General features: G+C 46.8%; 1 protein-coding gene across 1 annotated transcript in view; it reads left to right on the top strand.

The window, feature by feature from the left end:
* SLC4A8 (solute carrier family 4 member 8) overlaps positions 1–23925 on the top strand; it is a 304800-nt gene that overhangs the window by 173709 nt on the left and 107166 nt on the right. Inside the window, exon 5 of the mRNA XM_073576723.1 lies at positions 11309–11469. Coding sequence (XP_073432824.1) covers positions 11309–11469 — 161 coding nt within the window. The remainder of the gene's footprint in view (positions 1–11308; positions 11470–23925) is intronic.

The raw sequence follows: 23925 nt of genomic DNA, 5'->3' as shown, positions 1-23925 counted from the left end.
ACTCACTGTGTACATTATGCCAGTACTGTGACATCACTCACTGTGTACATTATACCAGTACTGTGACATCACTCACTGTGTACATTATACCAGTACTGTGACATCACTCACTGTGTACATTATGCCAGTACTGTGACACCACTCACTGTGTACATTATACCAGTACTGTGACATCACTCACTGTGTACATTATACCAGTACTGTGACATCACTCACTGTGTACATTATACCAGTACTGTGACATCACCCACTGTGTACATTATACCAGTCCTGTGACATCACTCACTGTGTACATTATACCAGTACTGTGACATCACTCACTGTGTACATTATACCAGTACTGTGACATCACTCACTGTGTACATTATACCAGTACTGTGACATCACTCACTGTGTACATTATACCAGTACTGTGACATCACTCACTGTGTACATTATACCAGTACTGTGACATCACTCACCGTGTACATTATACCAGTACTGTGACATCACTCACCGTGTACATTATACCAGTACTGTGACATCACTCACCGTGTACATTATATCAGAACTGTGACATCACTCACTGTGTACATTATACCAGTACTGTGACATCACTCACTGTGTACATTATACCAGTACTGTGACATCACCCACTGTGTACATTATACCAGTACTGTGACATCACTCACTGTGTACATTACACCAGTACTGTGACATCACTCACTGTGTATATTATACCAGTACTGTGACATCACTCACTGTGTACATTATACCAGTACTGTGACATCACTCACTGTGTACATTACGCCAGTCCTGTGACCTCACTCACTGTGTACATTATACCAGTACTGTGACATCACTCACTGTGTATATTATACCAGTACTGTGACATCACTCACTGTGTACATTATACCAGTACTGTGACATCACTCACTGTGTACATTATACCAGTACTGTGACATCACTCACTGTGTACATTACGCCAGTCCTGTGACCTCACTCACTGTGTACATTATACCAGTACTGTGACATCACTCACTGTGTATATTATACCAGTACTGTGACATCACTCACTGTGTACATTATGCCAGTACTGTGACATCACTCACTGTGTACATTATACCAGTACTGTGACATCACTCACTGTGTACATTATACCAGTACTGTGACATCACTCACTGTGTACATTATGCCAGTACTGTGACACCACTCACTGTGTACATTATACCAGTACTGTGACATCACTCACTGTGTACATTATACCAGTACTGTGACATCACTCACTGTGTACATTATACCAGTACTGTGACATCACCCACTGTGTACATTATACCAGTACTGTGACATCACTCACTGTGTACATTATACCAGTACTGTGACATCACTCACTGTGTACATTATACCAGTACTGTGACATCACTCACTGTGTACATTATACCAGTACTGTGACATCACTCACCGTGTACATTATACCAGTACTGTGACATCACTCACCGTGTACATTATACCAGTACTGTGACATCACTCACCTTGTACATTATATCAGAACTGTGACATCACTCACCGTGTACATTATACCAGTACTGTGACATCACTCACTGTGTACATTATACCAGTACTGTGACATCACCCACTGTGTACATTATACCAGTACTGTGACATCACTCACTGTGTACATTATACCAGTACTGTGACATCACTCACTGTGTACATTATACCAGTACTGTGACATCACTCACTGTGTACATTATACCAGTACTGTGACATCACTCACCGTGTACATTATACCAGTACTGTGACATCACTCACCGTGTACATTATACCAGTACTGTGACATCACTCACCGTGTACATTATACCAGAACTGTGACATCACTCACCGTGTACATTATACCAGTACTGTGACATCACTCACTGTGTACATTATACCAGTACTGTGACATCACCCACTGTGTACATTATACCAGTACTGTGACATCACTCACTGTTTACATTATACCAGTACTGTGACATCACTCACTGTGTACATTATACCAGTACTGTGACATCACTCACTGTGTACATTATACCAGTACTGTGACATCACTCACTGTGTACATTATACCAGTACTGTGACATCACCCACTGTGTACATTATACCAGTACTGTGACATCACTCAGTGTGTACATTACACCAGTACTGTGACATCACTCACTGTGTACATTACGCCAGTCCTGTGACATTACTCACTGTGTACATTATACCAGTACTGTGACATCACTCACTGTGTACATTATACCAGTACTGTGACATCACTCACTGTGTACATTATACCAGTACTGTGACATCACTCACTGTGTACATTATACCAGTACTGTGACATCACTCACTGTGTACATTATGCCAGTACTGTGACATCACTCACTGTATACATTATACCAGTACTGTGACATCACTCACTGTGTACATTATACCAGTACTGTGACATCACTCACTGTGTATATTATACCAGTACTGTGACATCACTCACTGTGTACATTATACCAGTACTGTGACATCACTCACTGTGTATATTATACCAGTACTGTGACATCACTCACTGTGTACATTATACCAGTACTGTGACATCACTCACTTTGAACATTATACCAGTACTGTGACATCACTCACTGTGTACATTATGCCAGTACTGTGACATCACTCACTGTGTACATTATACCAGTACTGTGACATCACTCACTGTGTACATTATACCAGTACTGTGACATCACTCACTGTGTACATTACGCCAGTCCTGTGACCTCACTCACTGTGTACATTATACCAGTACTGTGACATCACTCACTTTGAACATTATACCAGTACTGTGACATCACTCACTGTGTACATTATACCAGTACTGTGACATCACTCACTGTGTACATTATACCAGTACTGTGACATCACTCACTGTGTATATTATACCAGTACTGTGACATCACTCACTGTGTACATTATACCAGTACTGTGACATCACTCACTTTGAACATTATACCAGTACTGTGACATCACTCACTGTGTACATTATGCCAGTACTGTGACATCACTCACTGTGTACATTATACCAGTACTGTGACATCACTCACTGTGTACATTATACCAGTACTGTGACATCACTCACTGTGTACATTACGCCAGTCCTGTGACCTCACTCACTGTGTACATTATACCAGTACTGTGACATCACTCACTTTGAACATTATACCAGTACTGTGACATCACTCACTGTGAACATTATACCAGTACTGTGACACTTATCCTGAGATACTGGATGCAAAAACCATTAATTATTTTTCTACTTGTACTTTGACATCACTGAGTATTCCTGTCCTGTTACCCTAGTGTTTAACCTTTTTACATAGATAATATGTGTATTATCCATTCTTTGGGTCATCGTTGTGTATCATGCCTATGGCCTAATTTCATTGTATGTAATAATGTATTATCAATATAGCAATATGTGCATTTTTCAGGATGAGAGGATAAGGCTATTAAGTCCAGAGGTTACAGTGTCATATGTGAACCATTGCATTGCAGTGTATAATGTAAATCTCAGACACCTTTAGTGCTCTGCCTGTAGCCTAAATTCATAGGAATACTATGTTGGCAGCTATGCACCCTTCAACAGGTTCCTGACTGTTATGGTAACACATCGATTCTCCGCGATAGTGTTGCGGGGAGGTTGGGATGGCAATGGAAGCTGATGTGTCTGATCGCAAGCTCACATTCCTTTTCAATGCTGCTGTCAGAGATTGACAGCAGCATCTAAATGGTTAACAGACACAACTGAAGCTCTGTAATATAGCCACCATCAGGCACCTGTGGCGTGAACTGACCTCCAGAGCCCCCTTCACGCATGCGGATCCCTTTCCAGGAAGTTGATTAACATCCTTATTCTGGAAGAGGTTTTATATATGGCTTTTAGTCTTGAACATATAAATTACTTTTATTATCAAATTATGTTGAAATTTCTTCTATTTTACACCTGGGTTGAGCGAGAGCTAATTAAAACCTAAATGATATCCGCTATAGTTCACTACATACTTCACCATTGTAAATCCTAGGTGGAAACACCTTTTTTTATTAGCGCTTATTTAGCAGTGGTGTCATTGACACTTGTGCACAGTCCAAATGGTTTCCCGAAAATAAGAGAGCACTTACAGCTCTGCAGAATTCAATTGTCAAAGCAATTATCACATTGATCTCATTAAGAGGAGAATTCCTGAGCTCCGGCGTAAAAAATAGAAACAAAACTTCTCTGTTCCAACCCATAAGAGAACAATGGAATAAATATAGATGTGTGGGGAGGCGAGATGGGTGCGACAGACGGATGGGATCCTCTGCTCCATATCTCTTAATTAGTCACTATGGCCAGACGCCTGATTTCCAGATGACTTCATAAGAACGAGGCACACAGATTACTGTAGAATGAATTCAACATAATTTGGATAAAGAATCCTAATATGTAAAAATCATTTTAGAATTGACATAAAGTCTTCATATACTTAAAAAGCATAATCACTCGCTATCTATACATGTAACATTTTGGCTTTAGGTTTAGTACATATACTGAAAGCAGAGACCAGCACGGTTGGTAATATTATACTGCACAATATAGGTTTATTAGAGCAAGCACATACTGAACGTAGCAAATCATATACATCAACTTAGAAGAATTAAATAAACCACTGTGTGAAAAAGGTGACATATATTTGTTTGGCGATTGAATGAATGGCAGACCGTTCGTAAAGACATTAAGAACCAAAAGGGAACACCAAACATATGGTCATAAAAAAATACTGAACAGAAGATAGAAGGATAAAATACCTTTATTGAACGAAGAATAGTACGTGGTGGCACTACACACAAAGGAGTGCCCGCATTATATAAAGACAATTAACTGTACGAAAAAAGATCAAAAACAGCAATCAGGGACCACACGAGAAGTACAGGTTAATGCATATCTTTCGTATGCTGGCTTTTAAAAAATATAGTGAGTAACTCAATGAACAGAACATATAGCCAGAGCAAAAGTTATATAGTTGTATGTTGCCCTGCAGTAGTGCACCACGCTATGAGATAGGAGAAGACCCTCGAAATGCTGAGGTGATTCACCTGAATTAATCAAACGAACACATGGGGCCAACAGGCTGTCACATGGCTATAGAAGACATGCATGGCAGGGATCGATATGTGCCATAAGCACCGATGTATAAGATGTATAGAGGCAACAGAAAAATACGTTGGTGCTCCACAGTTCAAGTGTGGCTCACACCCTGACGCACGTTTCAAATCAAGTCCTTCGTTAAGGGGTGAAGTGTTCTGTTTGGATTTTCAATACAGGTTTTTTGCAGTGGCCATCTGTGTAGCACAATAGGCTACAATTCCCTTTACCTTGAAATTGCAGCTATACCAATGCCTGGCAAGGAACACACTTTTGTAATTTCTTGCACCCATATAAGACCTGTATACATATTTTGCTTATGCATCACACACTATCAACCGCCTAAATACATTGTTTTACATATTAGCAGATTCATGCCACCTTAGCCACAGCGGAAAAGAGTTTGTCTCCAGCATTACAACCGTGTATGTTTTGCTCTGAAATGCAGTAATGTTTTTGACTAAACATTTTGTTAAAGGTAATCTTTCAGTAGGATTAACCACCTAAACAACCTATATGGGCACGCAGATCATAGGAAACTGAATAAAGTGGTACCTTGATATCTTCAATCCGATATCTTATTCCAGAGAAATCCACATTTTTCTTAACCTGTAAATGAGCTGCTAAGATCTATGGGTTGGGCATAGATCTCTCTGAGAATCTGCCTTCAGGGATTATTTCAAATGAAAGGGGATGTTACCAGTGTGAGACATGTAATGACTGACAGTCTGCTCTCCTGATATACATGTCTCACACTGGTAATGCCTCCTTTCATTTAAAATAAATTCTGGAGGCAGATTCTCAGGGAGATCAGTGTCCGGTCCATAGATCTTAACAGCTATTTTACATATTAAGAAAAATGTGGATTTCTCTGGAGTAAGATCTTGGATCACAGATTTCAAGGCATCATTTTATGCCATTTTCTAGGACCTACAGTATATGCCCATATAGATGGCTTAGGAGAGTTGATCCTGCTGACAGATTTCTTTTAAAAGTCGGGGGGACAATGTGACTAGGACAACTAGTCGGATATGTTCCCCAGTGGCTTTTCCCTGCTGGCTCCCTTAACTGACAGGTCTGGAGCTATAGGTGTGTTTAAAAGAGCAAGGCGGGGAGAAGCTGCTGGGGACATGCCCCTTGGAGTAATCATCCCAGTCAAATCATTCCTAGCCAGCATTTAAAGTATGTTTTCTCTAAAACACTGTGACATTTCAGACTTAAAGGGATTGTCCACTACTTGGACAACCCCTTCTTGATCAAAATGTTTGCCGCCAATAAAATAGTAAAGCCTATACTTTCCTCTTGTGCCGTTGCCGTTCTCGCAGTGTTGGCAGTCGCTCATTCTGAGCTGCAGTACTTTAGCCAGTGTATGGTTTATGCTCCCCGTGGTTCTAACAGCATGGATCTCCTGTTAGGTTCCTTTAATTACAACCTGTATTATATTTTAGCCTATTGTTGCCTTTACAATTCAGCACATTTTAGACTTGAAGCTCTGCTTAGAGGAGGATTCGAAGTCCCGCTTAGAGGAGGATTCGAAGTCCCGCTTAGAGGAGGATTCGAAGTCCCGCTTAGAGGAGGATTCGAAGTCCCGCTTAGAGGAGGATTCGAAGTCCTGCTTAGAGGAGGATTCGAAGTCCCGCTTAGAGGAGGATTCCAAGTCCTGCTTAGAGGAGGATTCGAAGTCCCGCTTAGAGGAGGATTCGAAGTCCTGCTTAGAGGAGGATTCGAAGTCCTGCTTAGAGGAGGATTCGAAGTCCTGCTTAGAGGAGGATTCGAAGTCCTGCTTAGAGGAGGATTCGAAGTCCTGCTTAGAGGAGGATTCGAAGTCCTGCTTAGAGGAGGATTCGAAGTCCTGCTTAGAGGCGGATTCGAAGTCCTGCTTAGAGGCGGATTCGAAGTCCTGCTTAGAGGCGGATTCGAAGTCCTGCTTAGAGGCGGATTCGAAGTCCTGCTTAGAGGCGGATTCGAAGTCCTGCTTAGAGGCGGATTCGAAGTCCTGCTTAGAGGCGGATTCGAAGTCCTGCTTAGAGGCGGATTCGAAGTCCTGCTTAGAGGCGGATTCGAAGTCCTGCTTAGAGGCGGATTCGAAGTCCTGCTTAGAGGCGGATTCGAAGTCCTGCTTAGAGGCGGATTCGAAGTCCTGCTTAGAGGCGGATTCGAAGTCCTGCTTAGAGGCGGATTCGAAGTCCTGCTTAGAGGCGGATTCGAAGTCCTGCTTAGAGGCGGATTCGAAGTCCTGCTTAGAGGCGGATTCGAAGTCCTGCTTAGAGGCGGATTCGAAGTCCTGCTTAGAGGCGGATTCGAAGTCCTGCTTAGAGGCGGATTCGAAGTCCTGCTTAGAGGCGGATTCGAAGTCCTGCTTAGAGGCGGATTCGAAGTCCTGCTTAGAGGCGGATTCGAAGTCCTGCTTAGAGGCGGATTCGAAGTCCTGCTTAGAGGCGGATTCGAAGTCCTGCTTAGAGGCGGATTCGAAGTCCTGCTTAGAGGCGGATTCGAAGTCCTGCTTAGAGGCGGATTCGAAGTCCTGCTTAGAGGCGGATTCGAAGTCCTGCTTAGAGGCGGATTCGAAGTCCTGCTTAGAGGCGGATTCGAAGTCCTGCTTAGAGGCGGATTCGAAGTCCTGCTTAGAGGCGGATTCGAAGTCCTGCTTAGAGGCGGATTCGAAGTCCTGCTTAGAGGCGGATTCGAAGTCCTGCTTAGAGGCGGATTCGAAGTCCTGCTTAGAGGCGGATTCGAAGTCCTGCTTAGAGGCGGATTCGAAGTCCTGCTTAGAGGCGGATTCGAAGTCCTGCTTAGAGGCGGATTCGAAGTCCTGCTTAGAGGCGGATTCGAAGTCCTGCTTAGAGGCGGATTCGAAGTCCTGCTTAGAGGCGGATTCGAAGTCCTGCTTAGAGGCGGATTCGAAGTCCTGCTTAGAGGCGGATTCGAAGTCCTGCTTAGAGGCGGATTCGAAGTCCTGCTTAGAGGCGGATTCGAAGTCCTGCTTAGAGGCGGATTCGAAGTCCTGCTTAGAGGCGGATTCGAAGTCCTGCTTAGAGGCGGATTCGAAGTCCTGCTTAGAGGCGGATTCGAAGTCCTGCTTAGAGGCGGATTCGAAGTCCTGCTTAGAGGCGGATTCGAAGTCCTGCTTAGAGGCGGATTCGAAGTCCTGCTTAGAGGCGGATTCGAAGTCCTGCTTAGAGGCGGATTCGAAGTCCTGCTTAGAGGCGGATTCGAAGTCCTGCTTAGAGGCGGATTCGAAGTCCTGCTTAGAGGCGGATTCGAAGTCCTGCTTAGAGGCGGATTCGAAGTCCTGCTTAGAGGCGGATTCGAAGTCCTGCTTAGAGGCGGATTCGAAGTCCTGCTTAGAGGCGGATTCGAAGTCCTGCTTAGAGGCGGATTCGAAGTCCTGCTTAGAGGCGGATTCGAAGTCCTGCTTAGAGGCGGATTCGAAGTCCTGCTTAGAGGCGGATTCGAAGTCCTGCTTAGAGGCGGATTCGAAGTCCTGCTTAGAGGCGGATTCGAAGTCCTGCTTAGAGGCGGATTCGAAGTCCTGCTTAGAGGCGGATTCGAAGTCCTGCTTAGAGGCGGATTCGAAGTCCTGCTTAGAGGCGGATTCGAAGTCCTGCTTAGAGGCGGATTCGAAGTCCTGCTTAGAGGCGGATTCGAAGTCCTGCTTAGAGGCGGATTCGAAGTCCTGCTTAGAGGCGGATTCGAAGTCCTGCTTAGAGGCGGATTCGAAGTCCTGCTTAGAGGCGGATTCGAAGTCCTGCTTAGAGGCGGATTCGAAGTCCTGCTTAGAGGCGGATTCGAAGTCCTGCTTAGAGGCGGATTCGAAGTCCTGCTTAGAGGCGGATTCGAAGTCCTGCTTAGAGGCGGATTCGAAGTCCTGCTTAGAGGCGGATTCGAAGTCCTGCTTAGAGGCGGATTCGAAGTCCTGCTTAGAGGCGGATTCGAAGTCCTGCTTAGAGGCGGATTCGAAGTCCTGCTTAGAGGCGGATTCGAAGTCCTGCTTAGAGGCGGATTCGAAGTCCTGCTTAGAGGCGGATTCGAAGTCCTGCTTAGAGGCGGATTCGAAGTCCTGCTTAGAGGCGGATTCGAAGTCCTGCTTAGAGGCGGATTCGAAGTCCTGCTTAGAGGCGGATTCGAAGTCCTGCTTAGAGGCGGATTCGAAGTCCTGCTTAGAGGCGGATTCGAAGTCCTGCTTAGAGGCGGATTCGAAGTCCTGCTTAGAGGCGGATTCGAAGTCCTGCTTAGAGGCGGATTCGAAGTCCTGCTTAGAGGCGGATTCGAAGTCCTGCTTAGAGGCGGATTCGAAGTCCTGCTTAGAGGCGGATTCGAAGTCCTGCTTAGAGGCGGATTCGAAGTCCTGCTTAGAGGCGGATTCGAAGTCCTGCTTAGAGGCGGATTCGAAGTCCTGCTTAGAGGCGGATTCGAAGTCCTGCTTAGAGGCGGATTCGAAGTCCTGCTTAGAGGCGGATTCGAAGTCCTGCTTAGAGGCGGATTCGAAGTCCTGCTTAGAGGCGGATTCGAAGTCCTGCTTAGAGGCGGATTCGAAGTCCTGCTTAGAGGCGGATTCGAAGTCCTGCTTAGAGGCGGATTCGAAGTCCTGCTTAGAGGAGGATTCGAAGTCCTGCTTAGAGTTGAAGCTTTCCAGTGGTCCCTGCTGATTCATTGTCTGCACAGAACAGACCATTAGTTTAAACAGTGAATTTTACTGCAGCTTCAGGACTTCAAAATAGCAGACCATACCATCCAAGTGTCCGTTTTTGCTGTCTGTTATCTGTTTCTCTCGTATGCAAACATAAAACTGACAAAGGTTTCTCAAGCTTTTCTTAGCAGCGAGTTGGGAGAAAATAATCAGCACATGGTTGCAACTTGGATTGTGTCTGTTTATCTTTTTATCATTAGAAGGGGTAAATTTGCATCCCAAATTGGAGCAAAATAGGACACATCTCGTTTCTTTTATGCAGACTGTCTGTTAATGAAAAAACCCCGTAACATTTGGATTGTCCTATAGAATTTATGTGCAAGTGAAAAAGCTCAGCATAGTGGTCCCACGGCACTCCTATATATGGGTCACAAGTAGGAACCTATCCCTTCTAAAGTAGTGAAAAAACTTGACACTCCTAGTAGATTAGAGAATATTTTGAATGTTTTTATCTAAAGTGCAATCTAAAAAGTGAAGATGTTTCGATCAAGAGACCTTCATCAGTTTAACTGCACATGCGCAAAAATGTATATATGCACATACATTAGTACAAAATTCTCAATTCAATTGAAAAAGGAATAAAGTATAAACAAATTCAAGTCAAATTAGATGGGAAAACAATCTATAATAGATATGAAAAGATAAGCAATGTGTAGAGCAGTAATCAACAAAGCCCAGATAATATTTGGTTCAGTAAGGTAGCTGTGATACTATATAGAAATTTAGCATCAGAAGCTTATACATGTATATTAGAATACAGCAAGGTAAAGATCTGAAAGAGAAAACTGCATGAAAGTCCCTGGAGCTTGTAACCCCCAATGGTGAGCATGTATACATTGGTTTAGCAAGCGTGCGCAGGAGCTGAGAGTAACCGTAACCATAAAACCCAAGAAGTACCCAAATGAGGTACCTTCCCCCGTTTACATAGCCATCAGTGTAACCGTATTCTCAGAGGCTATAAGATCCACCACCCACAAACCTATCCAATCGGGGATTATTTTTCATGTGACTCTCCTTTCGTTGTCTTCCTAATTAAGTGCTCGTGAGGTCTCGGAATGTTGGGGAAACCACCCGACATAGACGGGATCTCGTTTCTAAGCATAAATCCTCTATTGGATGCAAAATTCTTTAGCTGCCAATTTCACAACATTTCCACATGTGTGGCCATAATATCTCAGTCATGTGCAGTTAAACTGATGAAGGTCACTTGTTTGAAACATCTTCACATTTTGGATTGCCTGCACTTTAAATAAATATGTTCAAAATATTTTCAGATTTACGACGAGTGCCAAGTTTTTTTTTCCCTTAGTGACCGCACACTTATGAGAAACGTTGATTTGCGAATGAGCCCTTCTTGTGCTGTCAGCAAAAGTTTTTTTTTATTTGTCAAAAAAAAAATGGAAAATTGAGTTTTTACTAATTTACATGCATCTTCGGTTTCCTTGTAACTTCAGGTGGTTAAAGTTTGAGGAAGATGTAGAAGATGGAGGAGAACGCTGGAGTAAACCATATGTTGCCACTCTCTCTCTACATAGCCTTTTTGAACTGAGGAGCTGTATTATAAATGGAACGGTTCAGCTGGACATGCGGGCAAACACCATAGAGGAAATAGCAGGTATAATACTTTATCTGGTATTGTAAGGTCCAACTTTTGATTTCTCTTGTGCTAATTGTGTACTGGACGTGGGAAAATTGAAAAACAATATGAGATTTGATGAAAATCAATGTGTACCCTGTATGTTAAAGTAAATCTAAAATCAGGTTTTTGCTGTTTAATCTGAGAGCATCTTAATGTAGGGGCAGAGAGTCTGATTCTAGGGATATGTCACTTATTCAGCAGCTTGCTGTAGTTTCAATACAATCAGTGTTTTATTAGCAGGAGATTATCACTGCAGGACTAGGTGTCACGTGCAAACAAGTCCTGCTTATCTGTGTAAAGCTAGCTGATTATGTAGCATGTACATGGGTCGTTGCCACTAGGCTTGGGGATGGGGTTATACATGGATTAGCTTTCTGTCCATTGCTGCATCTACAGCAGAAAAAACAATGATTCTATCAAAACTTCACCAATAGAGATGAGCTACTTGGCCTTTTTTAGGGTCGAGTCGGGTTTCATGAAACCCGACTTTCTCCAAAGTCGAGTCGAACGAAATCGGCTGACTATAGGGAAAAGTCGGAGGTCCGACTGAAACACGAAACCCAATGCAAGTCAATGGGGAAGCAAATTCGACAGGGAGTGGAGGACAGTAAACACCTACAGTGGCCATTTCAATGCCAACAACATCAATTCTTATTACTTAAGCTTGTCAACCTTAATTTACTTTATAATGCTCCAGTGTATAATTAGCCCCATAGATGCAGCTCCAGTGTCTGATCTGCCCCATTTACAATGCTCCAGTATATGATGGGCCTCATGGATGATGCTCCAGTGTCTTATGGGCCCAAATAATGCTCCAAATATAATGGGCCCCATTTCTAATGCTCCAGTGTATAATGGGCCCCATAGATGCTGCTCCAGTGTCTGATCTGCCCCATTTAGAATGCTCCAGTATATGATGGGCCCCATGGATGATGGTCCAGTGTCTTATGGGCCCAAATAATGCTCCATATAAAATGGGCCCCATTTCTAATGCTCCAGTATATGTTGGTCCCCATGGACGATGCTCCAGTGTGTTAGGGGCCCAAATAATGCTCCATATATAATGGGCCCCATTTATAATGCTCCAGTGTATAATGGGCCCCGTAAATGCTCCATACAGTATATGATGAGCTCCACATAATGCTACAGTATATGTTGGTCCCCATGGACGATGTTCCAGTGTGTTATGGGCCCAAATAATGCTCCATATATAATGGGCCCCATTTCTAATGCTCCAGTGTATAATGGGCCCCGTAAATGCTGCTCCAGTGTCTGATGTCCCCCATTTGGAATGCTCCAGTATATGTTGGTCCCCATGGACGATGCTCCAGTGTGTTAGGGGCCCAAATAATGCTCCATATATAATGGGCCCCATTTCTAATGCTTCAGTGTATAATGGACCCCATAAATGCTGCTCCAGTGTCTGATGTCCCCCATTTGGAATGCTCCAGTATCCCCCATTTGGAATGCTCCAGTATATCATGGGCCAAATGGATGATGCTCCATTGTATGATGGGCCCCATATATCATTCTCCAGTGTATATTGCTCCCCAAAAATTGCTCCCAACCTTTAAAAAAATTATATACCTCTTCTCGCTGGGCACTGCTCCACTCTGGACTCCTCAGCGTCGCCATCTTCCAGCTCTCTGCACTTGGACTGTTTAGGCAGAGGGCATACAGACATGATGTCTTCGCGCTCTCTGGCCTGAATATCACTGTTAGGAAACATGCAAGACGTCACGGCGGTGAAGCAGGGAGAGGTAAGTATTGCAAGTGCTGTGTCCCTGAGCAAGCAGGGAGGGCCCACTCGTGGGCGACGGCACTGGCACAGGGCCCCTCATAGTACGCCGGTATGTCTGACGGCGAGTGGGCTTTCCCACCGACAGAGACATTTTTTCCGTACTATGAGGGGCCCTGTGCCAGTGCCATCGCCCACGAGTATGCCCCCCCACCTGCTCAGGGAACCAGCACTTTCATCTGCACCGTCCTCTGTGTCACCGTGTAAGGTGGTATAGTATACTTTAAGGTGCACCTGAGTTTCATCAGGGTCTGATTCTGGCTTTGTAGAGTGCGAGGGGAATGTAGTGCTGTGGGTGAATGTACCAGCAGAATCATCTAGCAGTGGCTGTGCGTCAGTGCACTCCATCTCTGATTCATGTTGGACTGGGGAATTCAGGATTTGACTTGATAACCCAGGCATGGTATGTGAAAAGAGCGCCATGGAGTAATCTGAAGTGTGGCCTGCCGCATCCTTCACTTTTGGTGTGGGTGAAGGACACAAGGAAAGGTGTTGTTCCTGACCAGAAGCCTGCACTGACGACTCAGTGCTTGCAGTTTTTGAAACTTTAGAAGAGGAGGCAATAGAGCTGGAGGCTGTTTTGGCAATGTAAGCCAAAACCTGTTCCTGATGCTCCGGCTTTAAAATCGGTTTACCTACTCCCAGAAAATGGAACCTTACAGGCCTTCTTGTGCCAGACGATGCCGTAGGCTCAACACCTCCTGCCTTAGCTGCTATTGTGCTTTTGGCATAACCAGCAGATGCACCACCACCAGTATACAGTACTGGATCAGTAGTGTACAGCTGTATACGTATACGTTTTTGGGGAAAATGGCAATCTCCATATATTTGTTTCCGGAGTCACACACACACACACGCTCTCCCAGTATGTATTTGACCGTAATCCAACCAGCAGATATACGGTACTGTATCAGAAGCGGACAGCTCTATATGGTGTATGTATAGGAAAATGAAAATCTACGTCTATTTTTTTCCGTAGTCACACACAGACGCTGTCTCAGTATGGATTTTACCGTAATCTAAACAGCAGATATACGGTACTGTATCAGAAGCGGACAGCTCTATACGGTGTATGTATGGAAAAATGAAAATCTCCGTCTATTTTTTTACGGAGTCACACACAGCATGTATTTGGCCGTGATACCAGCCAGTACACGGTTGTGTGTGAGGAGCGTACAGCTCTATACGGTGTATGTATGGAAAATTTTAAATCTCCGTCTATTTTTTCCCGGAGTCACACTCGCTGTCTCTGTATAGATTTGACCGTGATCCAAACAGCAGATATACGATACTGTTTGAGAAGCGGACAGCTCTTTACGGTGTATGGAAAAATGGAAATGTCCGTATATGTATTTATGGACTCACACACACACACGCTGTCTCTGTGTAGTTTTGACCGTAATCCGAACAGCAGATATAATACTGTTTGAGAAGCGGACTGCTCTGTATGTGGTATGGAAAAATGGAAATGTCCGTATATGTATTTCTGGAGTCTCACACACACGCTGTCTCTGTATAGATTTGACCATAATCCAAACAGCAGATATACGATACTGTTTGAGAAGTGGATAGCTCTATACGATGTATGTATGGAAAATTTTAAATCTCCGTCTATTTTTTTCCGGAGTCACACACACACACGCTGTTTCTGTATAGATTTGACCGTAATCCAAACAGCAGATATACGATACTGTTTGAGAAGCGGACAGCTCTATACGGTGTATGGAAATGTCCGTATATGTATTTACGGACTCACACACACGTTGTCTCTGTATAGATTTGACCGTGATCCAAACAGCAGATATACGATACTGTTTGAAAAGCGGACAGCTCTATATGGTGTATGTATGGAAAATTTTAAAACTCCGTCGATTTTTTTCCGGAGTCACACACACACGCTGTCTCTGTATAGATTTGACCGTAATCCAAACAGCAGATATACGATACTGTTTGAGAAGCGGACATCTCTATACGGTGTATGGAAATGTCCATATATGTATTTCCAGAGTCTCACACACACGCTGTCTCTGTATAGATTTGACTGTAATCCAATCGACAGATAAAGGATACTGTTTGAGAAGCGGACAGCTCTATACGGTGTATGGAAAAATGGAAATGTCCGTATATGTATTTACAGACTCACGCACACTGTCTCTGTATAGATTTGACCATAATCCAAACAGTAGATATACGATACTGTTTGAGAAGCAGACAGCTCTATACGGTGTATGGAAAAATGGAAATGTCCGTATATGTATTTCTCCTTCGTCTCATTGGGGGACACAGAGACTGTGGGTGTGTGCTTCTGCCGTCTGGAGGCCGACACTAAGTGTACAAAAAAAGAGTTAGCTCCTCCTCCGCCGCATACACCCTCGCCCCTAGGCCGGGCGTAACCCAGTTTTTGCTTAGTGTCTGATGGAGGCACACGCAGTCTGGAGTTCCAGACTAGATTTTTTTTTTTTTTTTTTTTCTTTTCTATGAAGATAAGATAGGGGCGACGGATCCTATAGAGAGGATCCGATCTCCCCAAATCACCAACGGGCGACCACGTGTGAGTAACCCTCCACGTGTCCTCTCCCGCACCGAGGGACACATCTGGGACTTTTTTCCAGACATCTATTTTTTAACGAAAGAGGGGCAACGCGTCCTGATTAGAGGACTCGGTTTCCCCACAACTTCATCAGGCGAGCACGTGTGAGCAGAACCAGTGGTCAGCCTCCACGTTGTTCCTCTCCTACAACAAGCAGTGTATGGAGGTCCCGTCCACCCCTTGGTTGTGAGTCCAGGGGGCTGAATCGGAGGCGCTGGTGAGAGCGCGCCCAGGAGCGGGGGCCGGTACAGGGGGAAGAGGCCGCGAGTTAACCGACAGAGCCCCCCCCCCTCGCCTGCACGGCGGATGGTCCTGCTCACCTTTTAATATATGGGGGAGCCGCTCCTGGAGCCCACCGCAAGTTGGTGAGTAGCGGTAGCCAGGGCGTTGCACCCGGGCTCCGCACGCCGCGTGTATCGGAGCGCGGCCGGAAGCCCGCCGGCGGCCGCGGCCCCGCTGCAGCAGGAGGCCGCGAGATCGCGCGAGTCCGCGCGCCGACTTCCGGTGGTAGGCTGACTTCCGGTGGTAGCCGGAAATCCCGCCCGCTGACGCGGCAGTGGCGGCGCGAATGCGGAGACGCGCGATATAGAGCAGGAGGTCAGAGAAACGGCGGGCGCACAGATCCCGGAGAGACTTCCGCCCTAACACCGCGCATCCACGCAGGGGTACTGCAGACAGGAGCCGGTGGGTGAGTGAACTCCGTTTGGAGAACCGCGCTGCTTGTCAGGGAAGAGGTTACCCTCCTCCTCCTTCTACTCTGCCTTCAGCCTGTGCAAGTATGTCTGCCAAAGGGAAAGCTCATTCTTTCCTTTACGCGGTTTGCGTGTCCTGTGGGGTCAGGCTGCCAAAGGCACAGGCGGGTAAATTTTGTGAAGCCTGTCAGTCGGAGCGCGCCCAGGAGCCCCCCACTGTTTCTGAACCCAGGGGTCAGGACCCCCCGGAATGGGCGGTGTCCTTATCGCAGTCTATGCTGTCCCTTACAAGGGCAATTGAATCCCTTCAGGGCCCGGGCAGGAACAGGGAGGGGGGTCTGCCGGCGGAAGAGAGCTCGTCCTCGTCTCAGGACCCTCCAACCATTAGAGGTCGCTCCAGTACCAGGCAGGCTCATATTAAGAGAGTTCGTTCCCCGTCGGCCGGACCCTCCGGGGCTTCGGCGGCGGGTAGTAGGGCATCCCGTTCCCCGTCACTGAGCGCTGGGAGCGATCAGGATGAAGGAGAGGAGGAAGAGGCCTGGAATCTAGAAAGCCTGGGGTTCCAGGATTCGGGGGACAGTCTTATTGAGGCAGTCAACCAGACATTAGAGATCGAGGACGATGTGCCCACAGTCTCAGGTCACAAGGTCTCTTTTAAGAAATCCAGGCGACCACATAGAAGATTTGCCACGCATCCGGAGTTTGAGGAGCTAGTCCAGAAACATAGAGATCATCCGGATAAGCGTTTTGCAATGCAAAAAGCGCTGCAGGCAAAGTATCCGTTTCCTCCTGAGCTCCATAAGGCTTGGGTAGAGTCGCCAGTAGTGGACCCTCCGGTATCACGTTTAGCATCAAGATCGCTATTGTCAATACCCAGTGTTTCCTCTATAAAGGACCCAACTGATCGCCTCATGGACGGGCTTGCCCGCTCGGTATATGAGGCAGCAGGGTCGGCTCTGGCCCCCTCCTTTGCGGCGACTTGGGTGGCTAAGGCCATGGTTTCGTGGGGGGACGCTTTGTATAAGGCCCTCCAGGACAGGGATCTGCCCGCGGAGGTCTTAGAGGTGGCAAATCAGATGTCAGGAGCAAGTGATTATCTTGTCAGCTCCTCACTGGACGCGGCCGAGTGTTCGGCGGTGGCGGCGGCGAATGCGATCGCCATTAGGCGTGCATTATGGCTGAGGCTGTGGAAAGCGGATTCTATCTCTAAAAAATCCTTAACCTCATTGCCGTTTCAGGGCAGTCGACTATTCGGTGAGAAGCTGGATAGGCTTATCTCAGAAGCCACAGGGGGGAAAAGTAGTTTCCTTCCGCAGCAGAGAAGTTGCCCGGCATTCAGGCAAACGCAAAGGCGTTTTCGACCCTTTCGTAGCCCCTGGGGGGGGACTTCGGCCAGGGCATACTCCTCCGCAAACGATGGCCAGAGTAGGGAGAAACAAGTCTCTTACAGGGCCAATCCGCTGGGTAGAGGCCGAGGCCATTTACCCAGAGCGAAGGGGGCCAAGCCCCAAAAACCTCCAGCTAAATGACTCGAGGCACTTCGTACCTACGGACGACAGAGTGGGCGGACGCCTACTAAGGTTCAGCCACGTTTGGGTCGCAGTGACACGCGACACTTGGGTGGCAGAACTTGTATCGTCCGGGTACAAGATAGAGTTTGTCGGACGGCCACCACAGCGATTCTTCCGTTCGCGACTTTCCAAAACAGATTCGCAGGCGGAGAGTTTGTTACAGGCTGTAACGTCGCTACAGCACAAGGGGGTCATCGCCCCAGTGCCGCAGGGCGAAGAGTCGCAGGGGTTTTACTCCAATCTTTTTTCGGTCCCCAAGAAAGACGGGACTGTGAGGCCGGTTCTGGATCTAAAGATCCTAAACAGATTCATCAGGGTCAGGCGATTCCGGATGGAATCTCTCCGCTCGGTCATTGCAGCCATGGATCCAGGGGAATTCCTGGCCTCAATCGATGTGCAGGATGCATATCTGCATATTCCGATATTCCCCCCACACCAGAGGTTCCTGCGATTCGCGATCGGAGGACGTCACTTCCAATTCGTGGCTCTGCCCTTCGGTCTGGCCACTGCCCCCAGAGTCTTTACAAAAATAATGGCGGTGGTCATGGCCATCCTGCATGCACGGGGCATAACGGTGTTACCTTACCTGGACGACCTTTTGGTAAAGGGGCCGTCGTTTCAGGAGTGCCAGGACAATGTCGGTATTACTCTGGATACCCTGGCCCGGCTGGGCTGGCTGATCAATTGGAGCAAGTCGTCCTTGGTTCCAGCCCAAAAAATCGTGTTCCTAGGCATGATTTTCGACACCTCCCGGGGGCTGGTGATCCTCCCTCAGGACAAGGCGCAAAAAATCAAGCAAGGGATACGGAACCTTTTACAGCCGGGCTCCAGATCCATCCGGTATGGCATGAGTGTGTTGGGCAGAATGGTGGCGGCGATAGAAGCAATCCCGTTTGCCCAGTTCCATCTCCGTCCGCTTCAGCATGCGCTCTTGACAGCATGGGACCGGAGGCTGCTGTCTCTCAGTCATCGGTGCAAGTTGTCTCCGCTGGTACGGGGTTCACTCCGATGGTGGACTCGCGACTCGTCTCTGGTCCAGGGGAAACCCTTTCCCCCGGAGCAATGGTTGGTGGTGACGACCGATGCAAGCCTGCAAGGTTGGGGAGCAGTCTTCCAGAGTCACATAGCCCAGGGGCGGTGGTCCGTTCAGGAGATAGTTCTCCCGATCAACATTCTGGAGATACGGGCAATACGATTGGCCCTACAACATTTCCAGTGTTTCCTGAGACACCGGCCGGTGCGCATCCAGACGGACAATGCTACAGCGGTAGCATATGTCAACCATCAAGGGGGCACGCGCAGCCAGGCAGCCATGCGCGAGGTCGGACTGGTACTACGCTGGGCGGAGAAGAACCGCGTGGTAATTTCAGCGGTGCACATTCCAGGAGTCGAAAACTGGGCGGCAGATTTCCTCAGCCGACAGGGGGTCGCGGCAGGGGAATGGTCCCTACACCCCGAGATCTTTCAGCAGATCTGCCAACGGTGGGGGACACCAGACGTGGACCTTATGGCATCCAGAGAGAATGCCAAAGTACTAAGGTTTGTCGCTCGATCCCTCGATCCGCAGGCAATCGCAGCAGACGCGCTGGTGCTCCCGTGGAGCCAGTTTCGTCTCCCGTACTTGTTCCCCCCGCTGCCGCTGCTTCCAAGAGTTATCAGGAAAATAAGGAGAGAAAAGGTTCCAGCAATTCTGCTGGCCCCAGACTGGCCCCGGCGGGCCTGGTACGCAGATCTGGTCCAACTAGTGGTGGACGTACCCTGGCGTCTTCCAGATCGGCCGGACTTACTGTCCCAAGGGCCGATCTGCCATCCGAACTCAGGGGCCCTGTGTTTGACGGCGTGGCCATTGAATCTTGGCTGTTAACACAGGCAGGATTCAGACGCGATGTGGCGGCCACGATGGTGAGTGCCCGAAAGCCTTCCTCGGCGAGGGTGTATCATCGAACTTGGGAAGTTTTTTTCCGTTGGTGTAGGGATCGTGAAGTGGCTCCCCTGGTTTTTTCGATCCCCAACGTACTGGCTTTTCTACAGGCAGGGCTGGACGCAGGGTTGGCCCCGAGTTCCCTCAGAACGCAAATCTCGGCCCTGTCGGTACTTTTCCAACGAAAAGTCGCTTCCGTCTGGCAGGTTAGGACGTTTATGCAGGGGGTCGCACATTTAGTACCCCCCTATAAGGCGCCGACGGAATCATGGGACCTGAACTTGGTGCTCAGAGCCCTTCAGGAGGCTCCTTTCGAACCATTGCAAGAGGTCCCCTTGCCTTACCTGTCCAGAAAGGTCGTTTTTTCTAGTAGCCATAACGTCTATTAGGCGGGTTTCGGAATTGGCGGCCTTATCTTGTAAACCACCGTTCCTAACCTTTTATAAGGATAAGGTAGTTTTAAGGCCAGCCCCCCCCTTCTTGCCGAAGGTTGTGTCTGCTTTTCATATCAACGAAGACATCGTCTTACCCTCGTTTTGCCCGGCACCGGTGCACAGGGTAGAGAAGGCTTTGCACACCCTGGATCTGGTAAGAGCCCTTAGGAGGTATGTGGCGAGGACGGCGCCATTCCGCCAGACAGACTCTCTATTCGTGGTTCCAGAGGGACGGCGGAAGGGGCTCGCGGCGTCCAGAGCGACTTTGGCCAGATGGGTTCGCCTGACGGTCCAAGAAGCTTATCAAATCAGTGGCACGCCGGTTCCGGCAGGGATCAAGGCTCACTCGGCACGGGCAGTGGGGGCCTCATGGGCACTACGACACCAGGCTTCAGCGGAGCAGGTATGCAAAGCAGCTACCTGGTCCAGTTTACATACGTTTGTCAAACATTATAACGTACATACCCAGGCATCCTCGGATGCAAGCCTGGGAAGAAAGATTCTCCAGGCAGCAGTTGCGCACCTCTAATCAGGGGCGCAAATTAGCATGGATTGGGTGAGCTAAAGATCCCGCCCAGAGGACTGCTTTAGGACGTCCCACAGTCTCTGTGTCCCCCAATGAGACGAAGGAGAAACATGGATTTTTGTGAGTACTCACCGTAAAATCCTTTTCTCCGAGACGCTCATTGGGGGACACAGCACCCACCCTATCAGCCAGTTGGCATTTACTTATTTTGAGTTTTACAAATCCTTGTACAAGGTTTAGGGTGGCCCCCTTTTTCAGACATATACTTTCTTGCCTGAGTTTAAGGCGCGTTCTCCTACTGCTTATGCACTAAACTGAGTTACGCCCGGCCTAGGGGCGAGGGTGTATGCGGCGGAGGAGGAGCTAACTCTTTTTTTGTACACTTAGTGTCGGCCTCCAGACGGCAGAAGCACACACCCACAGTCTCTGTGTCCCCCAATGAGCGTCTCGGAGAAAAGGATTTTACGGTGAGTACTCACAAAAATCCATGTTTCCGGAGTCTCACACACACACGCTGTCTCTGTATAGATTTGACCGTAATCCAAACAGCAGATATACGATACTGTTTGAGAAGCGGACAGCTCTATACGGTGTATGGAAAAATGGAAATGTCTATATATGTATTTCCGGAGTCTCACACACACGCTGTCTCTGTATAGATTTGACCGTAATCCAAACAGCAGATATACGATAGTGTTTGAGAAGCGGCCAGCTCTATACGGTCTATGTATGGAAAAATGTAAATCTCCATCTATTTTTTTACGGAGTTACACGCAGATAGCATGTATTTGTCCGTGATACCAGCCGGTACATGGTAGTGTGTGAGGAGCGTACACCTCTACGGTGTGTGAAAAAATGAACACTCGGTAACTGTGCAGAAAAAAAGAATAAAAGTAGGAGTGCTTTGAAAAAAGCAGTCTGCACAGCAGTGTGCACACAGCAATGCAGCTATCAGGTAGCCTAATAAGGCAGCCCAATAATCACCAGCGCTGCTGCACACAAAAAAATCCTGCCCTGTCACTGCACACAAACTGTACAGTGAAAATCGCTATCAGCAGAAGCACAGATTTTTTCTTTCCTTCCTGCCTAACACTCTCCCTATTGAGAAAGAGCGGCAGCAACCTCTCCCTATGCTAACATCGGCAGAAGTAAAATGGCGGTCGGCGGTCAGGGCTTTTATAGCCACTGTGACACCACACAAAGCAAGCCAATCACTTGAATGCCCTTCTCTAAGATGGTGGTGGCCGCTGCCCATGTCATCGCGTTGCCCACAGTGTGCGTCCTTGATCTTTGGCTGAGAAAAGGCGCTGGAAGCATAATGGGAAACGCGACTTTGGCGCTTGGGTCGGCGACCGCATGGCCGACCTCTCGCTATAGTCGGGTTTCGATCGGTGAAACCCGACTTTAGCGAAAGTCGGCGACTTTTGAATTTGACCGACCCGTTTCGCTCAACTTTATTCACCAAGCAATCCATTAAGAGACACATCACTGGAATCAGGCTCTCTGCCCCTACATCATGCTGCTCTCAGATTAAATAGCAAAAACCTGCTAACAGATGCCCTTTAATAGTGCATCCAGCAGAGCTAATCAGTTTATCAATTTATAGCAATTTACAATCTAGAGCGGGTCAGCCAAGTGCACCTCTAGTCTGACATCCAGCCCTTTCTGATTGGGATTTTGAGGTGAGCTTTGTGGGAGCACGAGCACTTACTAATTGCATTTTTAAGGTGCATTGGCTTTATTCCCTTTGTTTTGTTTGATAACTTTCTAAAAATTAAGCATATCGCCTAATGTTAATAGAAGAGTGAAATATGATGAAAGCTATTTCATACTACTTGATGAAAAGTAACTTGTGTATGAAACTATAGGAGGATTAATCCTTTTATGTTGAGAATGCTATGTACAGCTATTTAGACATATGAGATCTAAACAATTTGCACTGGATCCTTACATGTGTGAATCCGAAATAAAGTGGCACATGATGAATGTAGACAAGTATACATTGCCTCTTTGCAACTTAAAAAATTATAGCAAGCTATCCCAAAGTGCTCAGGCAGAAGGTTTAGATGAAATTGAAGGTCATAGAGGTCTAGAACGGACCTGCCAGGACTTCAGACATGTCTTTTTTATTGGATACTTATTCTGGCTACATACAGTAACTTGTGCCACAAGTGTGGGGCTCCTTAGACCGTGTTTCTATGGATGTCTGTTTTGAACTAGTATTCACACCAGGATCTTCATCAGATAGTTTAACTCGACTGCAGAGGAACGTATGAAGATGCCTGAAGAGGCTTATTCTCGGGCTGATTTCTTGTATTATGCATAGATTAAAAGCGGTAAGTGAAAAAAACATGAACCAATGATGGCTGACTGCATACTAACCAAGAAGAAGGAAGGGGTTATCTACATCAGAGCTGAAGTACAGGGAGACAGGGAGGACGAACTTCAAAACACAAATCTGATTGCCAAAGAGTATAACAGAGTAATAATACAATACTATAGAATTCCCGACAATACTTGTGTTCCTCCGAGAAATAACAATTCTGAAGCAACTTCATTGACTTGTTCCTCTTGGAAATTCTCTTTGGGTGGTAACAGATTTTATAGTGACCTGTCCCACAGGTATGGGGAATGGTAAGACCTAATTGTCCATTTTTTCATATATTTCTAATTATAGGGGAACAGTATGATGTATAATTCTATGAAAAAAAAAGATGCCCCACAATTGTTATTTTATGTGATGTATGTACAGCGCCATATTAGAACACATGTGTCGGGAGAGGTGATCAAAGTTTATGGAATGCATGAGATGGATATTGGATGTGCATCTCGCTTTATATTGGTGGTGGGAGTAAGGAGGTGCACTTTGATGTTTCTGTGAAGAGGGGGTAGTGTTGTTG

This window comes from Dendrobates tinctorius, unplaced genomic scaffold (genome assembly GCF_039654945.1).
Source record: "Dendrobates tinctorius isolate UK_male_01 unplaced genomic scaffold, ASM3965494v1 ptg000051l, whole genome shotgun sequence".
In the NCBI taxonomy this organism is placed as follows: domain Eukaryota; kingdom Metazoa; phylum Chordata; class Amphibia; order Anura; family Dendrobatidae; genus Dendrobates; species Dendrobates tinctorius.
This window is presented reverse-complemented; position numbering and strand designations above follow the sequence as displayed.